The sequence below is a fragment of the Thermobia domestica genome, chromosome 6, assembly GCF_964235325.1.
Source record: "Thermobia domestica chromosome 6, izTheDome1.hap1.1, whole genome shotgun sequence".
Classification (NCBI taxonomy): Eukaryota; Metazoa; Arthropoda; class Insecta; order Zygentoma; family Lepismatidae; genus Thermobia; species Thermobia domestica.
In genome coordinates this window covers 39434217-39459703 of record NC_137459.1, presented here as the reverse complement: position 1 = coordinate 39459703, position 25487 = coordinate 39434217, and the positions used below count along the sequence as shown (strand labels likewise).

General features: G+C 37.5%; 1 protein-coding gene across 1 annotated transcript in view; it reads right to left on the bottom strand.

Moving 5' to 3' along the window:
- The window catches only part of LOC145687954 (patched domain-containing protein 3-like), a 317349-nt gene extending 295312 nt beyond the window's left edge, over nt 1–22037 (bottom strand). The window contains exon 1 of the mRNA XM_081761553.1: nt 21733–22037. Coding sequence (XP_081617679.1) covers nt 21733–21824 — 92 coding nt within the window. The 5' untranslated portion in view covers nt 21825–22037. The remainder of the gene's footprint in view (nt 1–21732) is intronic.
- Nucleotides 22038–25487: the final 3450 nt, after the last annotated feature.

Here is a 25487-nt window from a genome sequence, read left to right as displayed (position 1 = left end):
TGAAAAAAATATCAGAAATTAATTAAATCACCATAAAGAGTACACGAGAACAAACATGGTTCAAAAATAAACTTCTGCTCAAGAGAAAAGCCCCGTATCATTTATTCATAGTTCACTAGTTTTCTTCCGTGTACAAAATTAAGTTAAATTTCCTATTTTTTTCTTTTCTTTTTTCATATATCAGATTGAGAAACGTATCTGACAATCTGCCACGGCCAGAATAGACATGAAAGTAGCAGATCAATACACAATTTAGGTGAAGGACGCCTAAAGAAAGACACGATTCTACGAACGTACAACACCGTCAAACCTTTACCGTAATGCACTGTGTGCTCGTTATGCACAGAACAGCATTTTGCGTAATTACCATTTTATGGCACTTTTTATTTATTATTTCGTTTGACCTTTAGTGTTGTTGAGTACCTAAATGTTTAGGGTCTGCAGTTCCGTATTGTTATTTTTATCAGTGAAGACAATTTTCGATAAGAAACTTCCGTCTTTAAAAAAACTGAAGAGATACATAAACTAACAGGTAGCTTATCTCAATCTAGATAGTAAGCAAGATGGAATACGTCCCGAAATGAATTGAAATCATTCAGTTTTACGTCCCACGATTATGCAGGCTAGGCTAAATGAGACGGTGATGAGAAATTGATTGACTGAATATATTGGGAGGAAACGGGAGAACTCCGAGAAAACTCAACGCGACCACTACAAAGTGAACTTGCTGGGATCGTGCCAGAGACCCCATGCACCAGGAACAAACACTCTACCATTGAACCACCGCGACCCCGGAAAAGAATCCGATGTGCTAACCACCTCATCCAACGTAAAAGAGTTTGGCAGGTCACAAGTCTTTGCCAGAAGTTTAGTTATTACTTAAACCAGTACTGTTGGTCACACTCACCCACCAAAACACAATATGCATCGAAAACAAACCCAGTTGTTCCAAATTGGATATTGTTGTTAACGTTGGTACGTTAGTGACTGCTATATTGCTTCGTACACGCAAGAATACGGGTTTAAACCCTGCTGACAGCAATCTTCAAGGTTTTCTCTCAGTTACGCAACGCAAGTGTTCGATGTTAGCTCTAAATATAGATCCTATGATTTGACAGTGCTTCTTTTCCGATTGTTGCTGGTTCTTCATCAGTGTAAACTAACCCAGTAAGCCATGATCGTAACGTGAGTACACCTAAGTACACCTTTTTCGTTGGTTTTTTGACGGAAGTCAATTTCCACTACCGTAGCTTTGTAAGACAGAACCTGGAGTTTAATAAAATTTTATCCGAATGACTATTCACGTTTGTATCCCAGGACAGTGTCCCAACTGGTTATCAAATATGGGACCCAACTGAAACACGTGCACAGAAAGCGTTATCTATTTCGCCTCGAAAAGAGAGTTTTTGTATTCCAGATAACGGAAGGACGTTATAAGGTTAATTTATTTTGATTTATTGCGATTTTAGGATCAAGCCTTTCAAGAAGATGTCAAAACGTTTAAATACGTTTAAGATCTTGAAGGTAAGATTGCAATGTTTGACTAATAACTGCTTAAGAAAGAGAAATCTGAAAAAAAAATCTTTATAAAATGGGCAACTTCACGGCATTACGTCAACGCAGTCAAAAAACCAATCCAGGCGTGCACCCAGAAATTTTTGTTAGAAGGGCTCCAAGCTTTGAGAGAGTCCAATACTACAAGCCACTACGTCTATACAGTATTAAACGGGAATTATCCTAAATCTCGAAAAGACGATAAGTAATTGTAACATACTCCCACCTATATCTTCAGGAAAAAATATGACAGAACTAGATTATTTTATAAGAGAAAGACAATCTGACAAGGAGTAAACAGACTTTGGTAAATTAACTTCGGGGCCATTTTTCGCGAGGTAGTAGTGCACATTTAAAGTGTTAATGTTAGTAACAGGCAGCGCGCAATAGCCAAAAAATAGCGGAGAAAGTGTCTTAAAATTTTCGACTTGCTGCATATATCGTACGAAGAGTAGAGTTATTAAGTGACGGCGTAGAAGAGTAAGAAGCATCTACGACTGACGCACAAAGGGTTCCGGCTTCGATTCCCGTTCAAATAAACTTTTTCTTTGTTTTTGCTTCAACCACTAAGAAGCAATTTAGTTTAACGTCCCACGTTTGCCCTTTCGGCTAAGGGAGACGATTAAAGCAAATGAATGATGGAAGAACTAATAGAATAACAAAGTGGAAGGAAACGGGAGTACTCCGAGAAAACCCACGGACACGGTGCTGTCCACTAGAAACTTACTTGGTCGGGGATCGAATCAGGGACTCGACGCACCAGAGGTAAGCGCTGCACCACTGAGCCACCGTGTCCCCGAGTTTGGACTTGGAACCAGCGGTGTTTCTACGCAATTTGCGCCCCCAGATAAAGCACAAATTAAACATACCCTGTAAAGAAAACTATATGTTTTTCCTTAGCCTGTTAATTTTTTTAACTTTTTTTTTAATCTTTTGCAAGAGGGGAAAGAAAGGAACTGCCACAGCTTTCATGTTCATATTCTTTACCAACAAACACTAGTAGGCTATGGATTTATTTAACATGCCCGTATATTGTTGACTTAATTTTTAGTTAAGCGTCCCTTTCAGCAGCGAGGCTACGCGAGTTGTGAACCTGCAACTTAACGTGGATTCCACATATTATTGGTGGTGAACAAAAATAAAACCAAATAAAACGTTAAGGTTAATTGAAAAAAATAATTTTTAACTATTTTTACGAAAGATTTGGTGCCCTAGGCGGGCACCTATGGTCGCCCTGCGGTAAGAATTCCACTGCTAAAGACACTGAAGATCACCTCTGCCGTTCTTCATAGTGAAACCATGGTTCCAACACGCAACCTAGTATCCAACAACACTACCTATTTACCACTAAGCCTTCGTAGGTTTCGCGATAACTCTTAGGTAAGACAGACACTCTGTCATTAACAAACATATCAAGTACCTGACTCATCGTAATACGTTACTAAAAACTCAAAGCTATCCATTGCTTACAGAGTGGAAGACGCATGTATCTGAACACAAATACGACGCTATTAACAGATTTTACGAACTTGCTAACATTTCATACAAACTAGCGTTTGGTAATACTATTTTTTTCTCGGTACGTCCATAAATTCTAATGCAGTTAAGGCTGTGAAATCGAAATCGTGTCATACCATAATAGGGGTTTATTAAGTGTTATTTCTGTTCAAAAATGTAGTTTTCTCAAATAAAATAATAAAAAACAGAACGGACATTAAAACGAAATATATTATAAAAACACTTCGCTTTAGCCCTGATTCGTTTATGTACCTTTAAATCACTACGTTATTATAATAAATATATCAACTACTAATTACTAACCATAAACATGAATTGTGTCCAGATATCGTCGATTTATTCTTCTGTTTTATACGTACATGAAATATCAACAGCAACCATAGCTTTTGTACATATCTTCCAATTTCGTGTGTATAACTCAGTAATGATCTTTCCCATAACAACTAATAATCTTGTCAATAACAAACTGATAGTTTTTGTCATAGTCTTTTCCCATGACAACATGTCCTGTCAATAACAGCGTTCTTTCTTTTAATTACATCTAAGCTATATGCTTAATTATTGCGCCTCTGATCAGTGTTGGTAAAATGGGTACAGATTAATTATAATAGGAATGTATCGCTGTATGAATGTCGCCCAGAACGGGAATTCCGTAACAGTATTATAGTGAAGGAAAGAACCCTGTATATTTTCAAAACATTCACCTTTTGAATAGCCCTCGTACTAATTATTACTAAATCAACTCTCCTATTAATTATTATTATTACATCAATATAAGTAGTTTTCTCTTCTCTTCTTTCTCCATATATATATCAATTCATTTATAACAACATTTTTCTTTTATTACTAATCACATATCATAAAGCGTCGATTCATTAAAAAATATTATTTGTGGGTCTATTCAAAATTATAAGTAACTGATGACTTACACAGAGTTACTAGTTAATTGTTCCTCTTTTACATTGAGCGATAACATTCATATACAAACAACATTATTTACAATTAAGATTGCCATCATATCACACGTCAACAACAAGATCAGAAGGTAATAATTACATTTAAAAGCTTCAATTTAAGTTCACTGTCATGGATTTCAAGTTAACACAATCAAATCTCTTTTGAACATGTAAAGTAAAATAAAGGTAAACATAACATTCAAAGTTAATACAAAGATAAGATAAATTAATCACATCATAACATGTTGCTCAAATATAAAGTCCAAATGAAGTATTCATAACACAACTCATAACATCTGAGAGAATAAATTAAGAATTGTTATCCAAGTTTAATTTAGTTAACAGATCAGGGTTGACTAAAGTTTCAACTAATTTCAACCATTTGTTTTTCGTGATTTTCGAAGGTTGCCATACCTTTAGTTCGTCAATATTGCGAAACCCTATAGATTTGCCCGTTTTAACATCAACTAATTCAAACAAATAAACTATTAGATGAACATTGAGACGAATAATCATGAGAACCTTCAGCTGATATGGGATTAACCCCAACCATATCAGCGGGTTTTAGTTTAAATTATGATTAATAAACGAGTCAATTAAAGTACATTGAACACCACAATCTTGGTTATTTTCTCTTGATCCATTTCCTGTTTCATTTATTACTTCGGTCCTATTCCGACAGTTCCTGCCATCTCGAGATCTCCAATTGCATCTGTTTTGAGTTACACCGGTATGCATGACATTGTTACTGTAATTGCGTCTTCCACGAAAGTTTCTCCCGTTCGTCCAACTGTTCCTCGGATTATTATAATTCGTTCCATTTCTACCGCTAGAATTGAATCTTCCATTGGCTCCAGTTCCAGTACGTATAACAGATCTCTCACTAACTCCAATGCCAGTATTGTCACGTGATCTCTCATCGCTGCGAAGATTTTCGGTATTTTCATTAGTTATATTCAAGTTTCTGACGGCAATCGGATTCGATGGATTACGATTACTCCCATTAGGATTCGGGAATTGATTCTCAAAGTTTTGAACTAAAATTATGAGATGATTGAAGTTTACGCATTGAGCTGACAACAGAATTTGTTGTAATTTATACGGCAATAAAATGCGTACGGAAGCGATTATTCTGGATTCGGGCTGAAACGGATTGACGAGTTTAAGTTCATTATATGCATTGATTGTAAAATCCGTAAGAGATTTATCGACCCGAGGTGAATAGTGTCGAGTTCGCACCATCGCATCACGGTTAGCTAACAAGAAATCATTTTCGTAATTAGCCAACAAGGCCCGTTTAAATTCTTCGTAGGATTTTATATGGTCGCGAATAGCCTTAAACCACAAGGAACAAGGAGGAAGTAACAGATGTGGTAACAACTTCATAAATTTAGATTGATCTACACCCATAATTTCACACTCTGCTTCAAATTTTTCTAAAAACGAGCTTGCGGTTTCGTCACACTTACCGCTGAATTTAGTCATGGCCTTAATTTCACTGACCTTAACATTTATTTTGCTATAGTTATGTTTTTGTTGGCGTTGATAATGGTCTGGAACCCTTTCGCACTTATTTATCTCCTTTCTCCTTTTGCGATCTGGACTTTGGAATCGCCTTCTGTAGTTTTCCACAACTAAACCATCATCAGTAGAACTCTTAGAAGAAGATATCCCGTCAGTTTCTATTAATGGAGTTCTCGGGCAGTGATGCAATGCTTCCTGTTGAAGATGCAATGTTTCCTGTTGATGATGCAATGTTTCCTGTTGATTGGGAGTACCCAAAGCCTCCTTATACATAGGATTATTGTAGTCACATTCCCTCTCTTGTAACGATCTGATTTCCTCTTGTATGTTGGATATCAGTATGCTATGTGAATTGACCTGGGCAGTAATATTCGCTATCTGACTTTTTTGTTGGGCTGTCGTCGATTCCATGGTTTCAACGACTTTCTTTATCGACTCGGTTTCTAGAGTTAGTTGATCCTGTCTATCTTGCCATTTGTTACTAAATTGTTGAAACCTGGTATCAACTTCTCGTGTCATATCATTTGTAATTTTGATGGTAACTTCATCAGCTAATACTTGCAAATTTTCTTTCAAATTGTGTTGCAAGCGGTCAAAATTCTCTTGCACACCTTGTACTTTATCTGCAAGAGATTTATGCTGCACTAGTATCTGTTCTAGCTTTTCATCGTTCAGTTTTTGTTGTTGATCAAATTTCTGTTCTAACTTTTCATCTAGCTTTTCATCTAGCTTTTCATCGTACAATTTTTGTTGTTGATCAAATTTCTGTTCTAGCTTTTCATCTAGTAGTTGACTAAACATATCAATAAGATTAGAATAGGAATGTTCAGACACAGTTACGGCATTTCCAGATATGGTTTCATTTGAAATACTGGGTACTTCTTCAATCTCGGAATCCTGCATATTGCTAATTCTTTGGATTCTCTTCCCACTTCTCAAAGTAGTGAAACTCATAAAATACGTATACACATAAACTCAGTTCTTACTATTCTTCGGAACTAAATAGTATAGTATAGTCTCGTGTCTTCGGCACCAGATAAAACGAAATATATTATAAAAACACTTCGCTTTAGCCCTGATTCGTTTATGTACCTTTAAATCACTACGTTATTATAATAAATATATCAACTACTAATTACTAACCATAAACATGAATTGTGTCCAGATATCGTCGATTTATTCTTCTGTTTTATACGTACATGAAATATCAACAGCAACCATAGCTTTTGTACATATCTTCCAATTTCGTGTGTATAACTCAGTAATGATCTTTCCCATAACAACTAATAATCTTGTCAATAACAAACTGATAGTTTTTGTCATAGTCTTTTCCCATGACAACATGTCCTGTCAATAACAGCGTTCTTTCTTTTAATTACATCTAAGCTATATGCTTAATTATTGCGCCTCTGATCAGTGTTGGTAAAATGGGTACAGATTAATTATAATAGGAATGTATCGCTGTAACATCTATATTATATTCCAGTTATGTTCGTGGTTTGTCATAATTTACTTAATGCTACATCGAGGTTATAAACTGAAATAAACTACAGTAAACTCCCGAGTATCCGGCTCGCGACTATCTGGCCTAGTTTTCTTTTGTCGTAATTAAATGAGGAAGGCACTGGCAACATTGCCAAAGCATTGGAAGCGGGCGTCTGCTACGATCCTCCTACGTGTCGTGTGCAAAATACAAGTTTTGATAGGGAAAGAGCAGCGTTCTGCTACTTGTTCACTGTTTCGTCAGTGTGTAACCGACCTCAATACAGTACGCTTGCCACTGTTCCTGATTATAACTGTACAGTATGTACAATACTGTATTCGTAAATTGTTCTTGGGGTATGCTTAATGTTCATAAAGAAATGAGTTCTTAGAACTCCGATCTATCCGGCTTTTTTTGCTATCCAGGTTACCCTTTCGCCACATTAGGATAGATACTCGGGAGTCTACTGTATTACTTGGGACTTTATTCTAGGTATTGTATTACCAGAAGAATGACTTGCACACACGGGGAAAGTGAAGACATGAGCCACGAGACCTACCCGTTGCAATAAATATGACAAACTTGGCACAACATTAGAGCAAGCAAATTAACAGATATGGAAGGACAGTTAAAAGCCTTGCTTCGCAATAGAAAGACCTCAGGCTGGCGTGACTAGTATTGTAAAATTTCCAGAAATTTTGAACCGGTTGGTAAAAAGCCGTTTTTTCCGGTTTCTTTTCGGAAAAATTGGGAAAATAAAAATCTTTGAATTAGGTTAATTTTACTAGTAATGGAAGTTTTTTTTCTTCTTTTTTTCGAACGCGTGAAAAATGTAAGCTGAGAAATTTCAGTATTGTGAATATTTGAAAAAGAAGCATTCGAAAATAAAACTGTTGCAATTATTCTTGAAAATTAATAGTCTGCACTCATTTCCTTTATATGCTTTTTAGTCGTTTATTCGTGATTATGCATTAATTACAGAACGTTTACAGTTGCATACACATCTACTATCATGCAGCATTTCTGTCATAACAAATAGGGCTCTTGAATAAAACTGAGTTCTTAATGTGCTCGTTAATTTTAACCAAATTACTTCTTAAAACAGAGAGCAGTAGGGAAATTTCACTAATACTCATACAGTAAAACATGAGTATTATTATTACTATTATTTAATATTCTAATATAGACTTTTATATAAACTATATGTACAAAATTTTGTATGTAAAAAATACCTGATTTCTAGTGCGACAAATTATCTCTACATATAAAAATGAAAGGGACTATATTTGTAACTTAACAACTCTTGAACCACTAGACCGATCTCGATAAAATTTTCAACATAGATGAGGTTCGGGCCTGGGATGTTTTATTATTATTATTATTATTATTATTATTATTATTATTATTATTATTATTTCACTTTGAAGGTGCAACTTGGAGGAAGGAAGGGGGGATATATATTGAAAATGACCAATATTAGTGTCGAATCCATAGTTTTCGGAATCACTGAGATAAACAGACACTTCCGTTTACATCCAAATTCAGCCCCCATTAGTACACCTAAAAGGGGAAGGCGACATAAAAGTAATTGAAAATGACCGATACTAGTGTCGTATTCATAGTTCTTTGGGTCCGTAAATTCATTTGTGACAGTTTTGGTGCCCTTTCTGTCTAAAATGAAACGTATTCTCTCCGTGCGAACGAACGGAAGTTTCACATGGTAATTCTTTAATATATTTCTCGCTGCTCAAAGGGCATCTTCACCTAATGCATTAGTGACTCCCTACTTTATCGACCAGTGAGTACTTGGTCGATGTGGGTAGGTAGAGAACCATTAGGCTCTGTAGGTCAGGTCACGAATACGTTTGTCTCGATCTCGCAAAGTGAGGTGTGTTCGAACTGGAGTTGAAAACCCAGTGAACAGTTCCGACAGTGTTGTAGTCACTTCTCGGGTCATCATGAGCCACTGGAGAGACTTTCGGTGGAGATCTTTGAGTCTACCCTCATCTCCTGACTCCGTTGCGTCATTCTATGGCCGCACACTACCCATGAAACCACAGAGATCCAGCAGGATCTTCACAAGAAGCGATGAGAACCGGCCCAGAAGGCACAGATTGTTTACTTGCGGGGGCGGTTTTCACCGGTGACCGATGTGCCCCTCGGGCATTATGGGTATTGGGACAACGGGAAGAAACCTAGTTCCTCAATCTCGGTGTCACATTTGAAGTTTTTCCAGTGCCTGAGCTCAAAACGGCCAAACACTGCTGATCGCTCTCTGCTATTTTGACCCATACGTCAGCTGAGCTTGGTTTGGTTCCACCCATTCTTGGGCTTAGTTGCGACATCCAGTAAGCCCGTAGCTAGGAGTGTGTTATGGGGAAGGCACAGTTCAGTTTCTTCCCTGACACACACACAAATCAAGCTCAGTTGATGAATAGATCGAAATAACAGAGCGATCAGCAATGTCTGGCTGTTTTGGGAGCTGGCACTGGAACAACTTCAAATCCAACATCGCAATTTGCATATGCGAAAACTAACGTGTCTACACGTTCTCCCCATACCAACATTGCCCAAAGGGCCCGTCGGTCACCGGAGATACGCGCCTCCACAAGTAAACATTACGTGCTTCTGGGCTGGTTCTCGTCAGTTCTTGTGAGGATCCTGCTGTATCTCTGCAGTTTCGTGGGTAATATTTGGCATAGAATTACACAACGGAGTCAGGAGATGATGATAGACCCAAAGATTTCCACCGGAAGCCTCCAGTGGCGCATGGTGACTCGAGAACTGAGTAGAGCACTGTCGGGACCATCGATCAGTTTATCGACTCCTCTTCAAACACGCCTCGCTTTGCGACATCGAGACCAACATATTCGTGACCTACAGGGCCTACCGGTTCTCTACATACCCATATCAATCCTGGTAATCACCGGTCAAGGAAGTAAGGAGTCACTGGAGATGCTCTTTATACACTTGTGCAGAATATGTGTGTATGTGTAAATAAGATCATATCTCTTTTTGAGTTGTTCGAAAAATATACAAATAATAAAGAGGGATTTTTACCAGAAATCAGAAAACTAAAAAGTAAAATTAAAACCTGTTGCTTTAAGTATTATTCCTGCTAGCGAAATACATTGTATATATGCTGCAGACAAGTTACAGCAAATAAGATTAGCATTAAGCGAAGAAATAATTTTTAAATTATATTTTCCGGTTTTTGCCAATATTCCCGAACAAAATATTTTTTTTCTAATGGGTTCAAAATTTCCGCAAATTTCACACAGCACAAGGAAGATACATATTTCTGTAAATATATATATTTTATTTTAACATATTTATTAAAATAATTCTGGCCCCGTCATTTTAATACTTTCATGCTATCAAGCGGGAATTTCATAAGATTGCTTAAGATAATTTAAATGCGTCCATATTAATTAGTCCAACTAGGATTATATTTTAGTATCTTTTGTAGTCATAACTCCATTCTATCACGGTGCTAACTTTAAAGGAGTGGTGCACATATATTTTTTTGCCACAAATTTTCCCTATTCTAATACAAGAAACATAAGTACTCAATGATCTTAACTGTAAACTAGTAAATATAAAGTTTTAATTTTAAAAGCATAATGTAGTAAAATATTCTAATATTTCAATTTTTCACAGGTTTTCAGTTTTTTCCCAACCTCGGTAAAAAAAAAAAAAAAAACTCAAAAACTTTTTTTACCCAAAATTTCAGTTTTTTTCAGGCCTTCACAACACTACACGTGACCAATCATTTTGACTAAGTTACTTTTATTCTAACCCTAAGTCCGAACAATTTGCTACTAATTCCGTTAGAGAGGATGATCTGCAACAGCTTTTACGAGACAGGAACAATTTTTGACCGATAAATTGCCATCAATATAATTAATGGCGCGATTAAATTAAAGCTCTACGAACACTAGGATTAAGTGCTGTCACTATTGCGGAAACCCCATCGTCAATAAAATACTTCCTTTTCAGTTTTGAGAATATATTTACTTTATTACAAATTGAATTTCTATCATTTTGCAAAGAGCAAAGATTTCAAAGAATAAACGGATTATTACATGGGTATTTTCCAAATTAGTCACTAATAATTTTAAAGGAACATTGAAAACAGACAATAACCAGTGATGTCAGCCTGAAACAGAATCCCATCTCGAAAGAAAGAGACCCATTTTGCCTCATTTCCCAAGTTATACTAATTACACATATGATATATGAAAAGTAACATTTCTTTTTTTTGTGTGTGTGTAACTTACTTTTTGCATCAAAAGATCCAATATATTTCAGACAGAAATTTTCTTGTAGGCCTTATATCTGGAGAACTGCATAGAGTGTAGCCAAACCCAAACTATCACTTAACTCAGTATGATGTACTTATTCCGCAGAAAATACGAAAACACTATTTAGGAGCCATTCAAAAATTTTGTGGCCCCTGAACCAAAAACTAATTCTTGGCCAAGATCGCAATCTTTTGATCTATTTATGGATGATTTTCCTAAAATTCCTGTTACAATATCTTAACATATTATTCGTAAATTTCGACCTACAAAAGAGTTTATGAATATTTTTATCCTTAATAAAAAAACAAGTATATTTTGTCGTTACAAATGCAATGTCTAAAGTATATTGTGATGAACAAAATTAATTGTGCTTTTATTGGTGACTCATTATATGTAACTTCTGCCCGTTGAGAATTGTGTTGGCATGGATTTTATATATGTTTACCTACATGAAGAATCTCATATATGTTGCCCCCCTTATCTCTTTCTGAAAAGTCAACGTGAAAAAATACCACGAAATGGTACGTTAAGCTATGAAAAGTATGCAACTGTCTTATGTGCTGGTAGAAATGCACAACACTGGAATGCTGGCAGTCGTAACGAAATTCCTATTTTCACATATCTTTTGCAGTCTCGGAGATTGTCACTTGAAACATCGCAAGAATTTGTCATTTTTCCCGCTTTTCACGAAACATGCCTGTTCTTAACAATAAATCATCATTCCAACTACCAGTATTATATAAACACAAAAAGCAACTGTAAAGGTGATATTTCCATTGTTCGTTACGCATGCTGTCCAAAACACACAATCGCTCGTAGTGAAATAAGACACGATAATAAAGTATTACTGCGTCGGTTTCTTATTTTCTATATTTTATAATTTTGACATGTGTCTAATAATTTTGAACGTTTACTTTTTTTATTTGTTAATTTTATAATTACGGGACGCGCCTTATATTCGGTAATATACCCGTATGCTATAAAAACATTATCATATTTTTTACATTATAAATCTTGAATATTTCGTGTGATAGTTGCTATTGGAGATAATACACTTCCATCGGAAAATAGTTTTCTGACTTCTCAGTTTCACATATTAGAACTTCGAGTTCTCATTCAAGATTTTTAAAAAATGAAATTAAATTAACCTTTCAGTTTTTAAGTCCTACAGTTATACCACCTAGGCTTAAGGAAATCGTGATGATGAGAAATGAATGGAATGAATAAAGTAGGAAGAAACAGGTTAACCCCAGAAAACCCACGCAGACGGTGTTTGTACACCACAAAGTTCGCTTAGCGCCACCTGGGATCGAGTCAGGGACCCTATTCACCAGATGTGAATGCTCTACCACTGAACCACTGCGTTCTCTTGATTTCTTCAATCGATTACAGAAAACGCTTGTCGCTATTACCATTTTTACGACTATAAATGTTGAAACCGGAAATGGTTAATTTTAACCACTTTCGGATTCAATAGAGGATTAATGAAGGATATAAAAATCTACTCTTGGGAAGTTGAGTCAAATGCGAAAAACAATTTCGATACCACTTTTGCCCTCCGGAAGTAGTAGCACATTACAACCATTTGCGTTGTTGGTAGTGTGTTGGGGATTAAACTGACACGTTCTGTTGACACCTTGAATCGATTGCAGAAAACTGCTTGTCGCTAAATATTACCATTTTGGTTCTATGGCGATAAAATGTTGATACCGGAAATGGCGAACTGGAAACACTTCCGGTTTTAATAGCGGATTAATGGATAAGGCGGAACCTACTCTTGGAATGTTGAATCGATCGCATAAAACCACATCTCGATATCTCTTCCGTTTTTGCTCTATTGAAATCAGTATTGAAACCGGAAGTAATGAATTTCAAACCCTTTGGCTTTCAGTGGAGTGTTGAGGGCTGTGATGGTTTATTTTCTTGACACCCTGAATCGTTTGCACAAAACCACCTGTCGCTGCCTATGTCATTTTGTTCTATGGCGATAAATGTTGAAGATGAAAAATGAAGTCAGCAGCGTAATTTCAGATTTGTCTTGGGGAGGGGGGGGCAAGACCCCTTGATATAAACAAAATTTCGCGTTTTTCACTTACTCCTATTCTATTGATAAAATCTATATAAATCTCAAACTTAGGGGCGCAAATACCCCTCCCTGCCCCCCCCAAATGACGCCCATGAATGAAGTATTTCAGTTTAGCGTCTCACGATTATGCCCCCTTAGGCTAAGGGAGACGTTAATTAAAGCAAGTGAATGATGATGGAAGAACTTATGGAATGATAATCTAAGAGTAAACGCACGGACACGATATTGTTCACCACAAACTTACTTGTCCGGGGATTGATTCATGGACCCCACGTACCAGAGGTAAGCGCTCTACCACTGAGTTACCGTGCCAGACTGTAATAAATATCGAAACCGAAGTTGGTTTATCTGAACAATTTTTGTTTTGAATAAAGATTAACGGAGGAGATAAAACGTATTCTCGGGACGCTGAATCAACTGCTAAATCCAGCATCTCGCTCTTCCGTAGTTTTTGCTCTATGAAAATCAGTACTGAAACCGGAAATATTAATTTTGAACCACTTTTGGTTTCTTTAAAGTATTCGGGATAGTCATGGTACGTTGTCTGGAGACAGGCCCGTATAAACGGGAGGCCGCCCCCTATATTCTTACTGGTCCTCTACAATTTCCACGGTAGGCTTGCAAATGACCTATAATGTGGTGATGACCCATAATATGGTTGGATCGACCCCCCCTCCACCTACATTTTTGGGCTGGCTAAGGGTCTCTGTTGAGAGACTGAATCGCATAAAAAAAAAACGCTGCTGTTACCATTTTCGCTTTATGGTGATAAATGTTGAAACCTGAAATGACTAATTTGAACCACTTCCGGTTTGAACAGAGTTAACGAAGACGAAACCTATCCTTGAGACGCTAAATCGATCGCAAAAACCACATCTCAATATCACTTACCACACTGATAGCAGTCGAAAGACGGACGGACGGACAAAGCCATCCTGTAAGACTTCCGACACATGCATAGCGTAGTTCGGAAGTCTAATAATAAATTGTTAATATTACTTATTAACACAGTTTTCTTCAGTTTATTAGTTCAACATCTAGCACGTGGTATATTCTTACGCTCCTTTTAAGGAACGAGCTAGAGGGTATGGTGGAAAGAGAGGGAGAAGGCACAAGAAGCTACAAAACAAAATGAAATCTCAGTTTTACGTGTCACGTTTATGCCGGCTAGGCTAAAGGAGACAATGGTGCTGAGAAATTAATCAAATGGTGGAATGAAGAAAGTGAGAGGAAACGGGAGAACCCCGAGAAAACATACGCATACTGTGTTTGCCCACCACAAAGCTTACTTGTTACGAGCTGCGATCGAATCAGGGATCCCATGCGCTAGAGATGATCGCCCTACCACTGAGCCACCGTGGCCCCAGGAAGCCACAGTTGATAGTATCAAAAGATACAAATCGCATGTAAAGACGAAGAGGTTATCTGAAGACAATATCCAAAATTATTGTCGCATGTCTATAAATATGTTGTTGTAGGAATATAATTTGATAACGAATTTGCCCGGTATTTCTTATAATGTTAGTATGTGTATAATCGCCAAAGACATGTATGTGGCAAATTTCAAGTCAGGAGAGCAGTAAATAAAAACAATAAAACGAAGATGAAACTTCCTTGTTCATTTAGTTACATTTTGTTTCACTCATTCTAATTTTCGCATTTATAATTCTTTTCCTATGAAATTTACCACAAATATACATTTCCCGATTATACACATACCATACCCTGCAAAATCTTTATAAAATTATATTCTTACAAGAAGACAGTTATAGATATGCGACAATGATTTTGGATATGAGTGTACATGAAAGTTTCTCAATTGTGGTAAGTGACCTTCTCATAATGGCGGAATATCTATGATGAACTCAAATTTATAACATAATCCTCCGGTTTAGAGTAAAATTAACAGATCTATGCTACAGTTAGTATTGAGTTGGTTCTACACAAACCCAATCAGGCATTATGCTGCAGGTCTTAAAACTAATTTCGGTTAATAATAATAATAATAATAATAATAATAATAATAACCTGGTATGATGCATAAGAATAAGATCTAACGAAAGATATACCATAAGTATATAATGGGCAATGACCAAGTACAAAATGAAAAAAAAAAAAAGTGGACGGTTTACGCTTCCGCTTTTGATAGGATCTTTCGGATTGAATTCCCGGCAGAAGTATTAAGGGTCTTCACTACAGCGAAATTAAACTATCGCTAATTTTTGAGTTTTTTCTGTAATATCTTCAAAACAAAAATATTCGAAAAGTAGAAACGTAGTGAACTAGACAATAAAATTTTGCATGAGATACCGTTATCGCAACTCATCCATCTGCTTTCGATTTGCAACTGTAGATAGATTTAGCATTTTTTGCGGGTTCTGTAAATAGCGGCATACCAAAAGCAGATAAGTGAATTGTGGTAAAGGTATCACATGCAGAATCGTATTGTCTAGTTCACTACGTTTCTGCTTTTTGAATATTTTTATTTGTTTTGAAGTTATTACAGAAAAACTCTAAAATTAGCGGTAGTTTAATTTCGCCGTAGTGAATATCTTCATTACTTTTAAAACAAGCCTGAGCCAAAAATCACCTCATCTGCTGCTAACTCTTTACGGCCCGATGGCTAATGGGCATGATTTTCTGCGCGTGGTTCCGGGTCCGATTCCCAGTGGGGGTGTGTGCAAATAAAAACACTATTACACAATGATTTAGGTTATGCATCATGCAGTACCTCTCGTCTCAGAACCCGAATGCTGGAAAGAAACTTTAATCTTGATTTCTACCGAGTTCGCTAGTTCGACTAGCTTCTTCATTTCCTCTCACAGTGCTGTGCGAAAAATCAAAAATACTGTACGCGGAAATCCGAAATGAATCATTCACACACGGATGAACACTGATAATATTTGAGGAGGGATAGAGGAAGAGAGGATACGTCAAGAGGGAGTCACAGTAGTCTTCCATACACACTACATTAGTTCAACAAGGCAATCGATAGGAAACAAGCCAATTCAACTCTGTCAGTTATACTGACTTGCCATTCTTTCGTGGCAACTATAGATAAATAAGTTTTTTTTTTTTCTTTGCTTGCTAGGCCTTCGTTGAGTTTTGTTAATAGCACAATGACAATGAACAATTTGTATTTTAATAAGTACGCTGGTTTATATCTATTAAAGCCATCATATTCCCTATGGTGCAGCAATTTAAGTGATCCACCAGAATTTATCTAGAACTTTGTAGTAGGAAGGTAAAATGAAATGAAATGAAATCTTTGGGGTTTTACGTCCCACGATTATGCCGGTTAGGCTAAAGTAGACGGTAATGATGAGAAATGAATGAAATGGTGGAATGAAGAAAGTGGGATGAAACAGAAGAACCCCGAGAAAAAGAAAGCACACGGTGTTTGTCCGCCACAAAGTTTACTTGGCGCGAGCGGGAATCAATCCAGGGATCCCGCGCACGAGAGGTGAACGATCCTGCCAGAGCCACCATGGCCCTGTAGTAGCAAGGTGTAATGGAGTTATTGACATTACAAATTCATAAATTACCTAAAGAATACACACTTCCCCCGCAGGAAATAAGGTTTTCGATGCTCAAACATGGATGTAGGGAACGCTTCTGAAATCTGAGGAAGTGTGTTACAAGGATCTTAAATCAATGTAGAGAGCAGCGGTTGCCCAGTGATAGAGCGCTCACCTTTGTTCCGCACTGTCCCTGGCTCGATCCCGGTCCCGTCAAATGGAGTTTGTGGTGTACAAACACCGTGTTAGCGTAAGTTTTCACGGGGTTCTCTGGTTTCCTCCTACATTCTTCATTCCACGATTATCATTCATGTCATCATCACCATCTCCCTATTTCCCTTAGCCTCGGATCATAATCGTGGAACATTAAGCTAATATATCATCATCATCATCATCATCATCATAGCATTCTGCCATTATTGGCAGGACACTTGCCAGAACTAAGAAGCTTCCAAGCTCCACTCTTCCGCTAACCTCTTCGTCTCTACGTACGACTTTTTATTTTGTTTTGATACCGTCAATCAACTGTAGATTCCTTCGTCCCCTCCCTCTTTTTCTTGACACCATACTCTCTAGCACGTCCCTCATAATAAAGAGTTCGTTCTTAACAAATTACCAAAACAGTTTCTCTTCCTGTTCTTAATAATGATTACCTCCCAGATCCGTACGTCAAAATCCTTCCCAGATCCGTAAAAGGACCCTGGGGGACGACATGAACGCGTTCCTACTTCCTTTAAAAAACGACAGAGAAAAGGGGACTGAATAACACCTCGTGTTTTTATGAAATGAAATGAAATCTTTGAGTTTTATGTCCCACGATTATGCCGGTTAGGCTAAAGGAGACTGTGATGATGAGTAATGAATGAAATGGTGGAATGAAGAAAGTGGGAGGAAACGGGAGAATCCCTAGAAAACCCACGCACACGGTGTTTGTCCACCACAAAGTTTACTTGGCGGGGGCTTGGATCGAACCCGGACCCCAAGCACCAGAGGTGAACGCTCTACCACTGAACCACCGCGGCCCCCTCATGTTTTTATGTATCCTAACTCTGTTGAACGGGTTTCTTGAGATCTAGAATATCGGTTTGACATGAAAAGCACAATGTCATTGGTAAATATAAACAACACAAATTTTATTACCAATTTTAAAAGCTATGAAGTATTGATATAATATCTGAATCTATTTCTCATTCAGCTGAAATTATAAAAATATCAGCTGAGTAAACTTTACATCCGATATAGATTTTGATCGCACGTTAATTCAATTTTTTTTTTGCAAGCTATCTGTACAATCAAGTTTAAAGCAATTACAACACGACATCAAATCTTTTACGACAGGTTGGCACGCAGCCCTGTCAAAAGAAAGAAAAAAAAAAACGTTTAAAATAAGTGAAAACATTGTAATCTCCTTGCTGAGTTTTAATTTGCTTTTTTTTTTATTTGTAATTTTAATTCAAGCAGTAAGGAGAGTCAATCATTTAAATACATCGAAAAGAAAAGAAATTTGGTATTTTAGATCACAAATATCATTCACGTAACTAAATTGGTTTGTAGGTCTTTAGTGCCACAATTTCAAGGGCAAATTAAAATAGACGCTTGTAAATAACTAGTTCACTGGGACGTCTTACTTACATCAAACACAAAATATCCTACCATTTTAGTATTTATTTATTTACTGTGTAAAACAGGCAGCCCTAATTATTTTGGGAGGGGAGACAAGCGAAGGTGCACATAAACATTTAGGGGGTAGCTGTAATTTTGTATACCAAAAAGGGTTGGTGCATACTACTTGAATTATATTACAATAGGTCTAAGGCGAAGACGTAGCTACATCATTTCTGTTACCAAGTAATTAAAAATTCGTTTTCGTGAATTCAAACATGGATTCTTAACATACCACTACTACTGAAAAAATAACTAAAAAGTTCGCATATACTTATTTTTGTTTACTTTAATGAGCTTTCTAGTGCCTTAGTGGGTGTTCGTGAAGCCTTTGATGTTCGTAGCCGTGAGTTCGACTACCGTTAAGGTTTCAATCTTTACTGCTCTAGAAATTAACTATACAATCTAAAATGAACGAAGATTAGTGGATCAATCGTAGGAGTGTGTGGTTAGCCCTCTTGCTTCGCAACTGAGAGATCGAAGGTTTAGATGTGGTGACAATTCATTCCGACAAGTTTTCTTTCAGTTACACCACGGCGAATGAAAATAAAATGAAATCTTCGAATTTTACGTCCCATGCTTTTGCCGGCTAGGCTAAAGGAAACAGTGATGATGAGAAATGAATGAAAGTGGTGGAATGAAGAAAGTGGGAGGAAACGGGAGAACCCCGAGAAAACCTCACAGTGTTTGTCTACCACAAAGCTCACTTGGCGCGAGCTGGGATCGAACTAGGGACATCAACACCAGAAGTGAACTCTCTACCACTGAGACATTGCGACAACAGCTAATGTCAACATTTTTGAATATACTTTTGTTGATCGTAAATAACTTCCTTTTTTATTGTGATGTTGTTGATTGTTGACAATTTCATTGTAGACAGCTATAACAGCTTATATCTTGATGAAGTTCGATAACCGTAAACGAACTAAGAGGATTATAATGTGTCAATTCTCTTGAAATTTTAAACCCTTTTCTCTTAGCTAAAGATGATTGCCTATTTCACTTTAATAAGTTAGATAAATAAAAAGACAAAAAAGCAAGCAGTGGGTACAAAGCATCTCGCCCATGTCCTAGTTACCTCGAATTTTAAGAATTACTAATGACAACACTATTAATACACTATCAACAATGGGTCCGAGGTGGTTCGGTGGTAGAACGTTCACATCTGGTGCATGAGGTCCTTGATTCGATCCCAACTCGCAGCAAGTGAGCTCTGTGGTGGATAAACACCGTGTTCGTGCGTTTTCTCAGGGTCCTCCAGTTTTCTCCCACTTTCTTTATTCCACCACTTCATTCATTTCTCATCATCGCAGTCACATTTAGCCTAGCCGTCATAACTGTGGGACGTAAATCTTAAAGATTTCATTTCTTTTAACCAACAAATGACTACACACGCCTGTGCTATTAGCAATGGAATTGTGATACTACTTCGCAGAGGTGCTGTGTAATTTTGAAAAATGCATTGAAATGAAAACTTTGAGTTTTACGTCCCACGGTTATGCCGGTTAGGCTAAAGGAGACGGTGATGAGTGATGAATGAAATGGTGGAATGAAGAAAGTGGGAGGAAACTGGAGAACCCCGAGAAAACCCACGCATACGGTGTTCGTCCACCACAAGGTTCACTTGGCGGGAGCTGGGATCGAACCCTGGACCCTAAGCACCAGAGGTGAACGGTCTACCACTAAGCCACCGCGGACCCCCCCCAAAATGCATTGAGTTGCATTTACAACAAAGTGTAATTTCGAGTTGAAAATCAAATTACGAGTTGCTTGAAAAGTAAACCAAATAATCAAAATAAGATACGTTATTTGTCAATTGAAATACATTTCACTGTGAATAAAAGTAGACGTTCTGAGGGGATTTTTCTCTCACTTTTCCCTTGTTCCACAGAGAAATGTGCTTATGTTTGGTTCTGTGAACGTTAAGCAACTCTCAAAAATTAAATGGTGACTTGATCTAACAATTTCATTGGGAAAATATCATACCGCCATAAAAAATCTGAATTCGACTTGATGTCAAGTTTAGTGTCTCTTTCAACAGCGAAGCTATATAAGACGACCGCGGACCTAGAGCTTAACGAGAGGTCTGATTCACATTAGCTCTCACTGGTAATTGAATCCGGGACTCCCACCCCAAAGGCGCGTACACTAACCCCTTAGCCATGAGGGAGTTCAACTCTGAATTCGAAAATAGGTTCCCGATCAGAAAAAGCACAGCACACTATCGCAAACTTCTATAGTCGATATGGTTTAGCCTATAATCTATTATGCAAATCATAGCTTTTTTGTTTTCAACGTGGCATTGTTTTCCCTCATAATCAGATTGATTTTTGAAATAAACATTCAATTTCAAACGCTACACAAAAGCGTGTGTTTACAATCAATCACGAACAATACACGACTTCACAATACTGTCAGCTGATCACAAGGTATTAGTCTCTTTCTTTTCATTTTCTTTTTTTAAAATCCAATTCAAAGCGCACAATCAAGAACTCAAGAAGATATGTGCTCATTCCATTTTCTTTTTTTCCTTTATTTTACAGCTGTTCTGTATTCCTGCTGCCAGAGCGCGAGAGAGCCTATGTAAACACTGGGGAGTCAAAAGTGCTTCCCTTCCGCTATGTAGGACTAGATAGAATTCTCGTGGTAGTGTCAGCTGCTGAGACGCGTAATTTCTCCTTTTAGAACCGCAGTGCCAATAGTAGTTAAAACAGCTGATGAGTAAACGTGAAAGTGCTTACACGATACACGCAATATAGCGGCGATCCCACACCACAAAATCCCGTTTTCTTTATTCTTAATTGTCAGGTAAATTCGGGTTACTGAACTGCAAACTTGCAGTCTGTCACTCACGGTGCAGCAGTTTTGATAATCGAGATCAAAACAAAAACTTTAAAATGATTATTTAAAACATCTTACGGTAAGCGTTAGATTCGTAACTAATACTTATAATAACTAGTGTCAATTAATCATCAATTATTCGATAAGTTCAATGCAAATCATAAATACAAATTTGCTCATAAGGTTACCGGCGAAATCAGGAAAGACAAGCCTCTCCTTGGACGAATTCACTATCTTACTTACTATTTTTTTTTTAAATAACAAAATTAAGAAACTAGAGACTTACTTGAAGAAAAAAGCTTCCATCCAAAACCCGCAATTTGCGGATACATTACGGCAGGTCTTCTCCCCCTGCATTACGGGCTTCGCAGTTGCCATGGGAACATAAACCAGAACCGCATAAGTATCGCACCGTCCCTTATTGTAGACGACTAATGCTTGACCAGTGTCGCACACCTTCTGTAATCTGTGAAAGAAACGAACTCATTGACACATTCTGTAACACAGCGCCTACGATTCTACGACCACATTTGAACAGCGTTTATGAACAAAAGGGGAAGGCTTGGCAGACTACTTTCTAGTTCGCCCTGATCGTTACAAGATGTCAGTAGCAGTCGTGACCAGATTCGGCAACACTCGGCTCGTATTGGTGGTAAATGACAAACTTCGGTCAGGTTCGGTTACGTAGGTGATCATCGCATGCGATGCGAAAAGCGCCTCCCGCCTGACAGTCTCGTACGACACAGAAAGATGCATATTATAAAAAAGACGAAGAAGAAGGGTGCATACTAAAGACCCACTCACCTTCTATTGTTAACAGTTTTGATAATAAAACCATTGGCGGACGTAGATCTCTTAACATACAGAACACTTGAAAAAGCACTCTCGCTCTTGCTATAGTAAATGAAAGAAGAAGAAGAGGGGAAAAAAGCCCAATTTGCAGAATCAAAGGCCACTTCAAAGCTCCGTTACCGAGAGAATTGACCTTGAAATTCGTTAAGGATGATTCATTTCTCTGAAGCCGACGAACCCTCTTTACTTTCGAGTTATATATATTTTTTTCTTTTAACAATAACATAAAAAATTCTTTATTTTCTAATCATCAATATGATTAATAAACTACAAAATTAATTATTCGCTGAATTGTATAGATTATTGAAATTCGATCCTTTATTATTTGATAATTTTTCGCGTTATTAGTACTTACATAATAAAAAAAAATCCCGGTAGCCAAGCGCTTAATACAAATCTTTTTGGTTCACGTGCTTGCGGTAGAAAAAAAAGAGAGACGTGTCTATTTCAAAACTCGCTACAATTTTAATCTTTAATGTTTCAAATTTATTTTTATCAATTTCCACCTATCAAAATTTGTTGCTTAATCACATGACAAAAAAATACACATGCTAAAACACACGATGTCTACAAGGGGGCGTCTGCTCCCTGAAAGCTCTCCAGACATATTGTGCTGTAAAATAGTTAGAGTAATATAAATATATTATTTTCGGTACACAAAAACTAGCTGCTCCCCCCAAAAAAATATTTACCCCCTCTACTCGTCTCCCTCAAGAAATTATGGCTAACGTTGTTACTGATGTCTATGCCTTGCTATCAAAGCATTAGGACTAAAACGAAAAAGTAGTAAGTCCCTTTATTTTATTATTATTATTATTATTATTATTATTATTATTATTATTATTATTATTATTATTATTATTATTATTATTATTATTATAACATTGTGCAAGTGAGGTTTCATGTAAGTTGTGGAAAAGATATATATTAAAATGAACCCAGACCTGTCTCATGGGTGAGCAAGAGAAGAGATTGTCTCGCATTACAGGGAAGATTTGTTTGATTTGATTTTAGCGTCCCTTTCAGCAACGAGGGCGAGGCTATATGAGACCTGGACCTACAGCTTAATGTGTGATCCGAATGACATGACATGGTCCCGCGTAGTGTAGTCGCTAACGCTCTCCCCTTCAGTGCCGGGTTCGATTCCCGCTGGGGGCACTTGGTCAAAAAAGTGTAAAACGCTTTTTTAGGCCTGCCACTCTGAATGAGCTTTTCCTGGGTTTTCCTCGTTCACACTAGGCAAACTTATAGGTCCCAGGCCTCTTCCTTCCCTCCCCAATGCCTTCCTCCTTCCCTTTCGCTGAATAGTGTGCTCGCCGAGGGACGTCATCCCTCAAACGTGACGGGCTAAATAGCCTCGGATGCTGAAATCCCAGAAATCTAAATTCTTACCTTACCTTATCGAATCACATGAGCTCCTTCTGGGAATCTACCTCGTATCTCCCACACTAAAGAGGCGTACGCTAACCGCTTACCCACTAGGGAGCTCATATTAATGGGAAAGAGTTAGGTCCTTAAGACTGTTTCATTCTTAGGCTGCACACTATTTAGAGATGGCGCACCATTACTTTGTATGACATTTTACGACTGTATGCTACTGTCGAGAAGTGTCCTACAGTAGAGCATCACTAGCATTGAAATGAAAAATTCAAAGTAGCCGCAACATAATTTATTCATCCTATAGGCCTATATGGTCCATAATACCATTTTGTCCCAGGCCCCGTAAATGGACAGGACGGCCCTGATTACACCTTCCCTGAACTCCGGAAGACCAATATGAAAAAAAGGATCGTTAGGCCTACTTGTAACAGTGTAACCTTGACAAGAACCTTATCTGATTCGTGGAATCTTTGTGCAACAAAACCATGTAAACTAAAGCTTTTCTTTGTTACATTTTCAATTTAATTTATATTCGTGTAGGTGTAGATTAGTTGCATATTGAAAAGAGTTTGAAGTCCCTTTACGCACTGAGGATGTGGACCTAAAGCTTAACGTGAAATCTGAACCTCATGAGCCCTCACCGGGTTGTACGCTAACCACATCGCCACAAGTGTCCTCCCATCTCACTAAACGATTTATCAGCCACTGATGTCTCCAAGATAAGAATGTCCGCCATTTTAGGCAAGATGGGAATTCCCATCTTGCCTAATCCCATCTCGCCTAAAATGGCGGTAAGGTGCAAGGAGGGAATTTCTACACTAAACAGGGAATTCCTGTACTAACATTTTAACCACCAGCACTAAAGAGATTGTGAAATCATACGCACATTTCAGAAAAGAACCAGTTGAGAATGCTCCAAGAGCATTGCCAGGACGAACTTAAAAAGGAGAGATGGAGCGGGAAGGATAAGCGTTATTGTTCCTAGATGTAAAAGTAAATATTTTTATCCGCACCTTTTCCTCTTTCTCGCAAAAATTAGCAAAATATCATCTCTCTATGACTTACAGTTCTCGAGATATGACTGCTTAAATATCTAGAAATTCGAACTTTTTTTGGCCAATATCTAGGGAACGGTGGCCAGTTGGCCAGTAGGCAGTTAATCAGTGGCCACCGGTTACTATTTGGTACCAAAATGTTCACCACTCTCTTAGGTATTGATCAAAACCAACATGATCTCTGTGTGACGTACGGTTCCCAAGATTTGGCTTCTTAAATATCTAGAAATTGGCCATTTTTGGCCAATATCACGAGAGCGGCAAGTCATAGAGAGATGATATTGGTGTTAATCAATACCTAAGAGGATTGTAAATATTTTGGTACCGATATTAATTGGTGGCCACTGGCCAACTGACCACTGACCAAACCAGTGGCCTGTTGTATAGTGGCCACCGGTTATTATTTGGTACTAAAATGTTTATTGTCCTTTTAGATATTGATCAACACCAATATGATCTCTCTATGACTTACGGTTCCCGGGTCATTTTTGGCCAATATCTCGGGAATGGTAAGAGTGACGCGATAAATTTTATCACTTTCTCTGATAGTTTTTGATGCTCTACCAAATGCAGGGTTAAAAATTGAAAAAATCACAAATAACAGACAGACAGACAGACACACAGACATAGAGAATTCAGTAACGAACTTTTTAAGTTCGTTGAAAATACTCTATGTATTAATCTTTCGTACATAAGAAGATCAATAAGCTCGTTTCAGTACATTTTAATCCATATTGGAAAGCTTTGTTTTCTA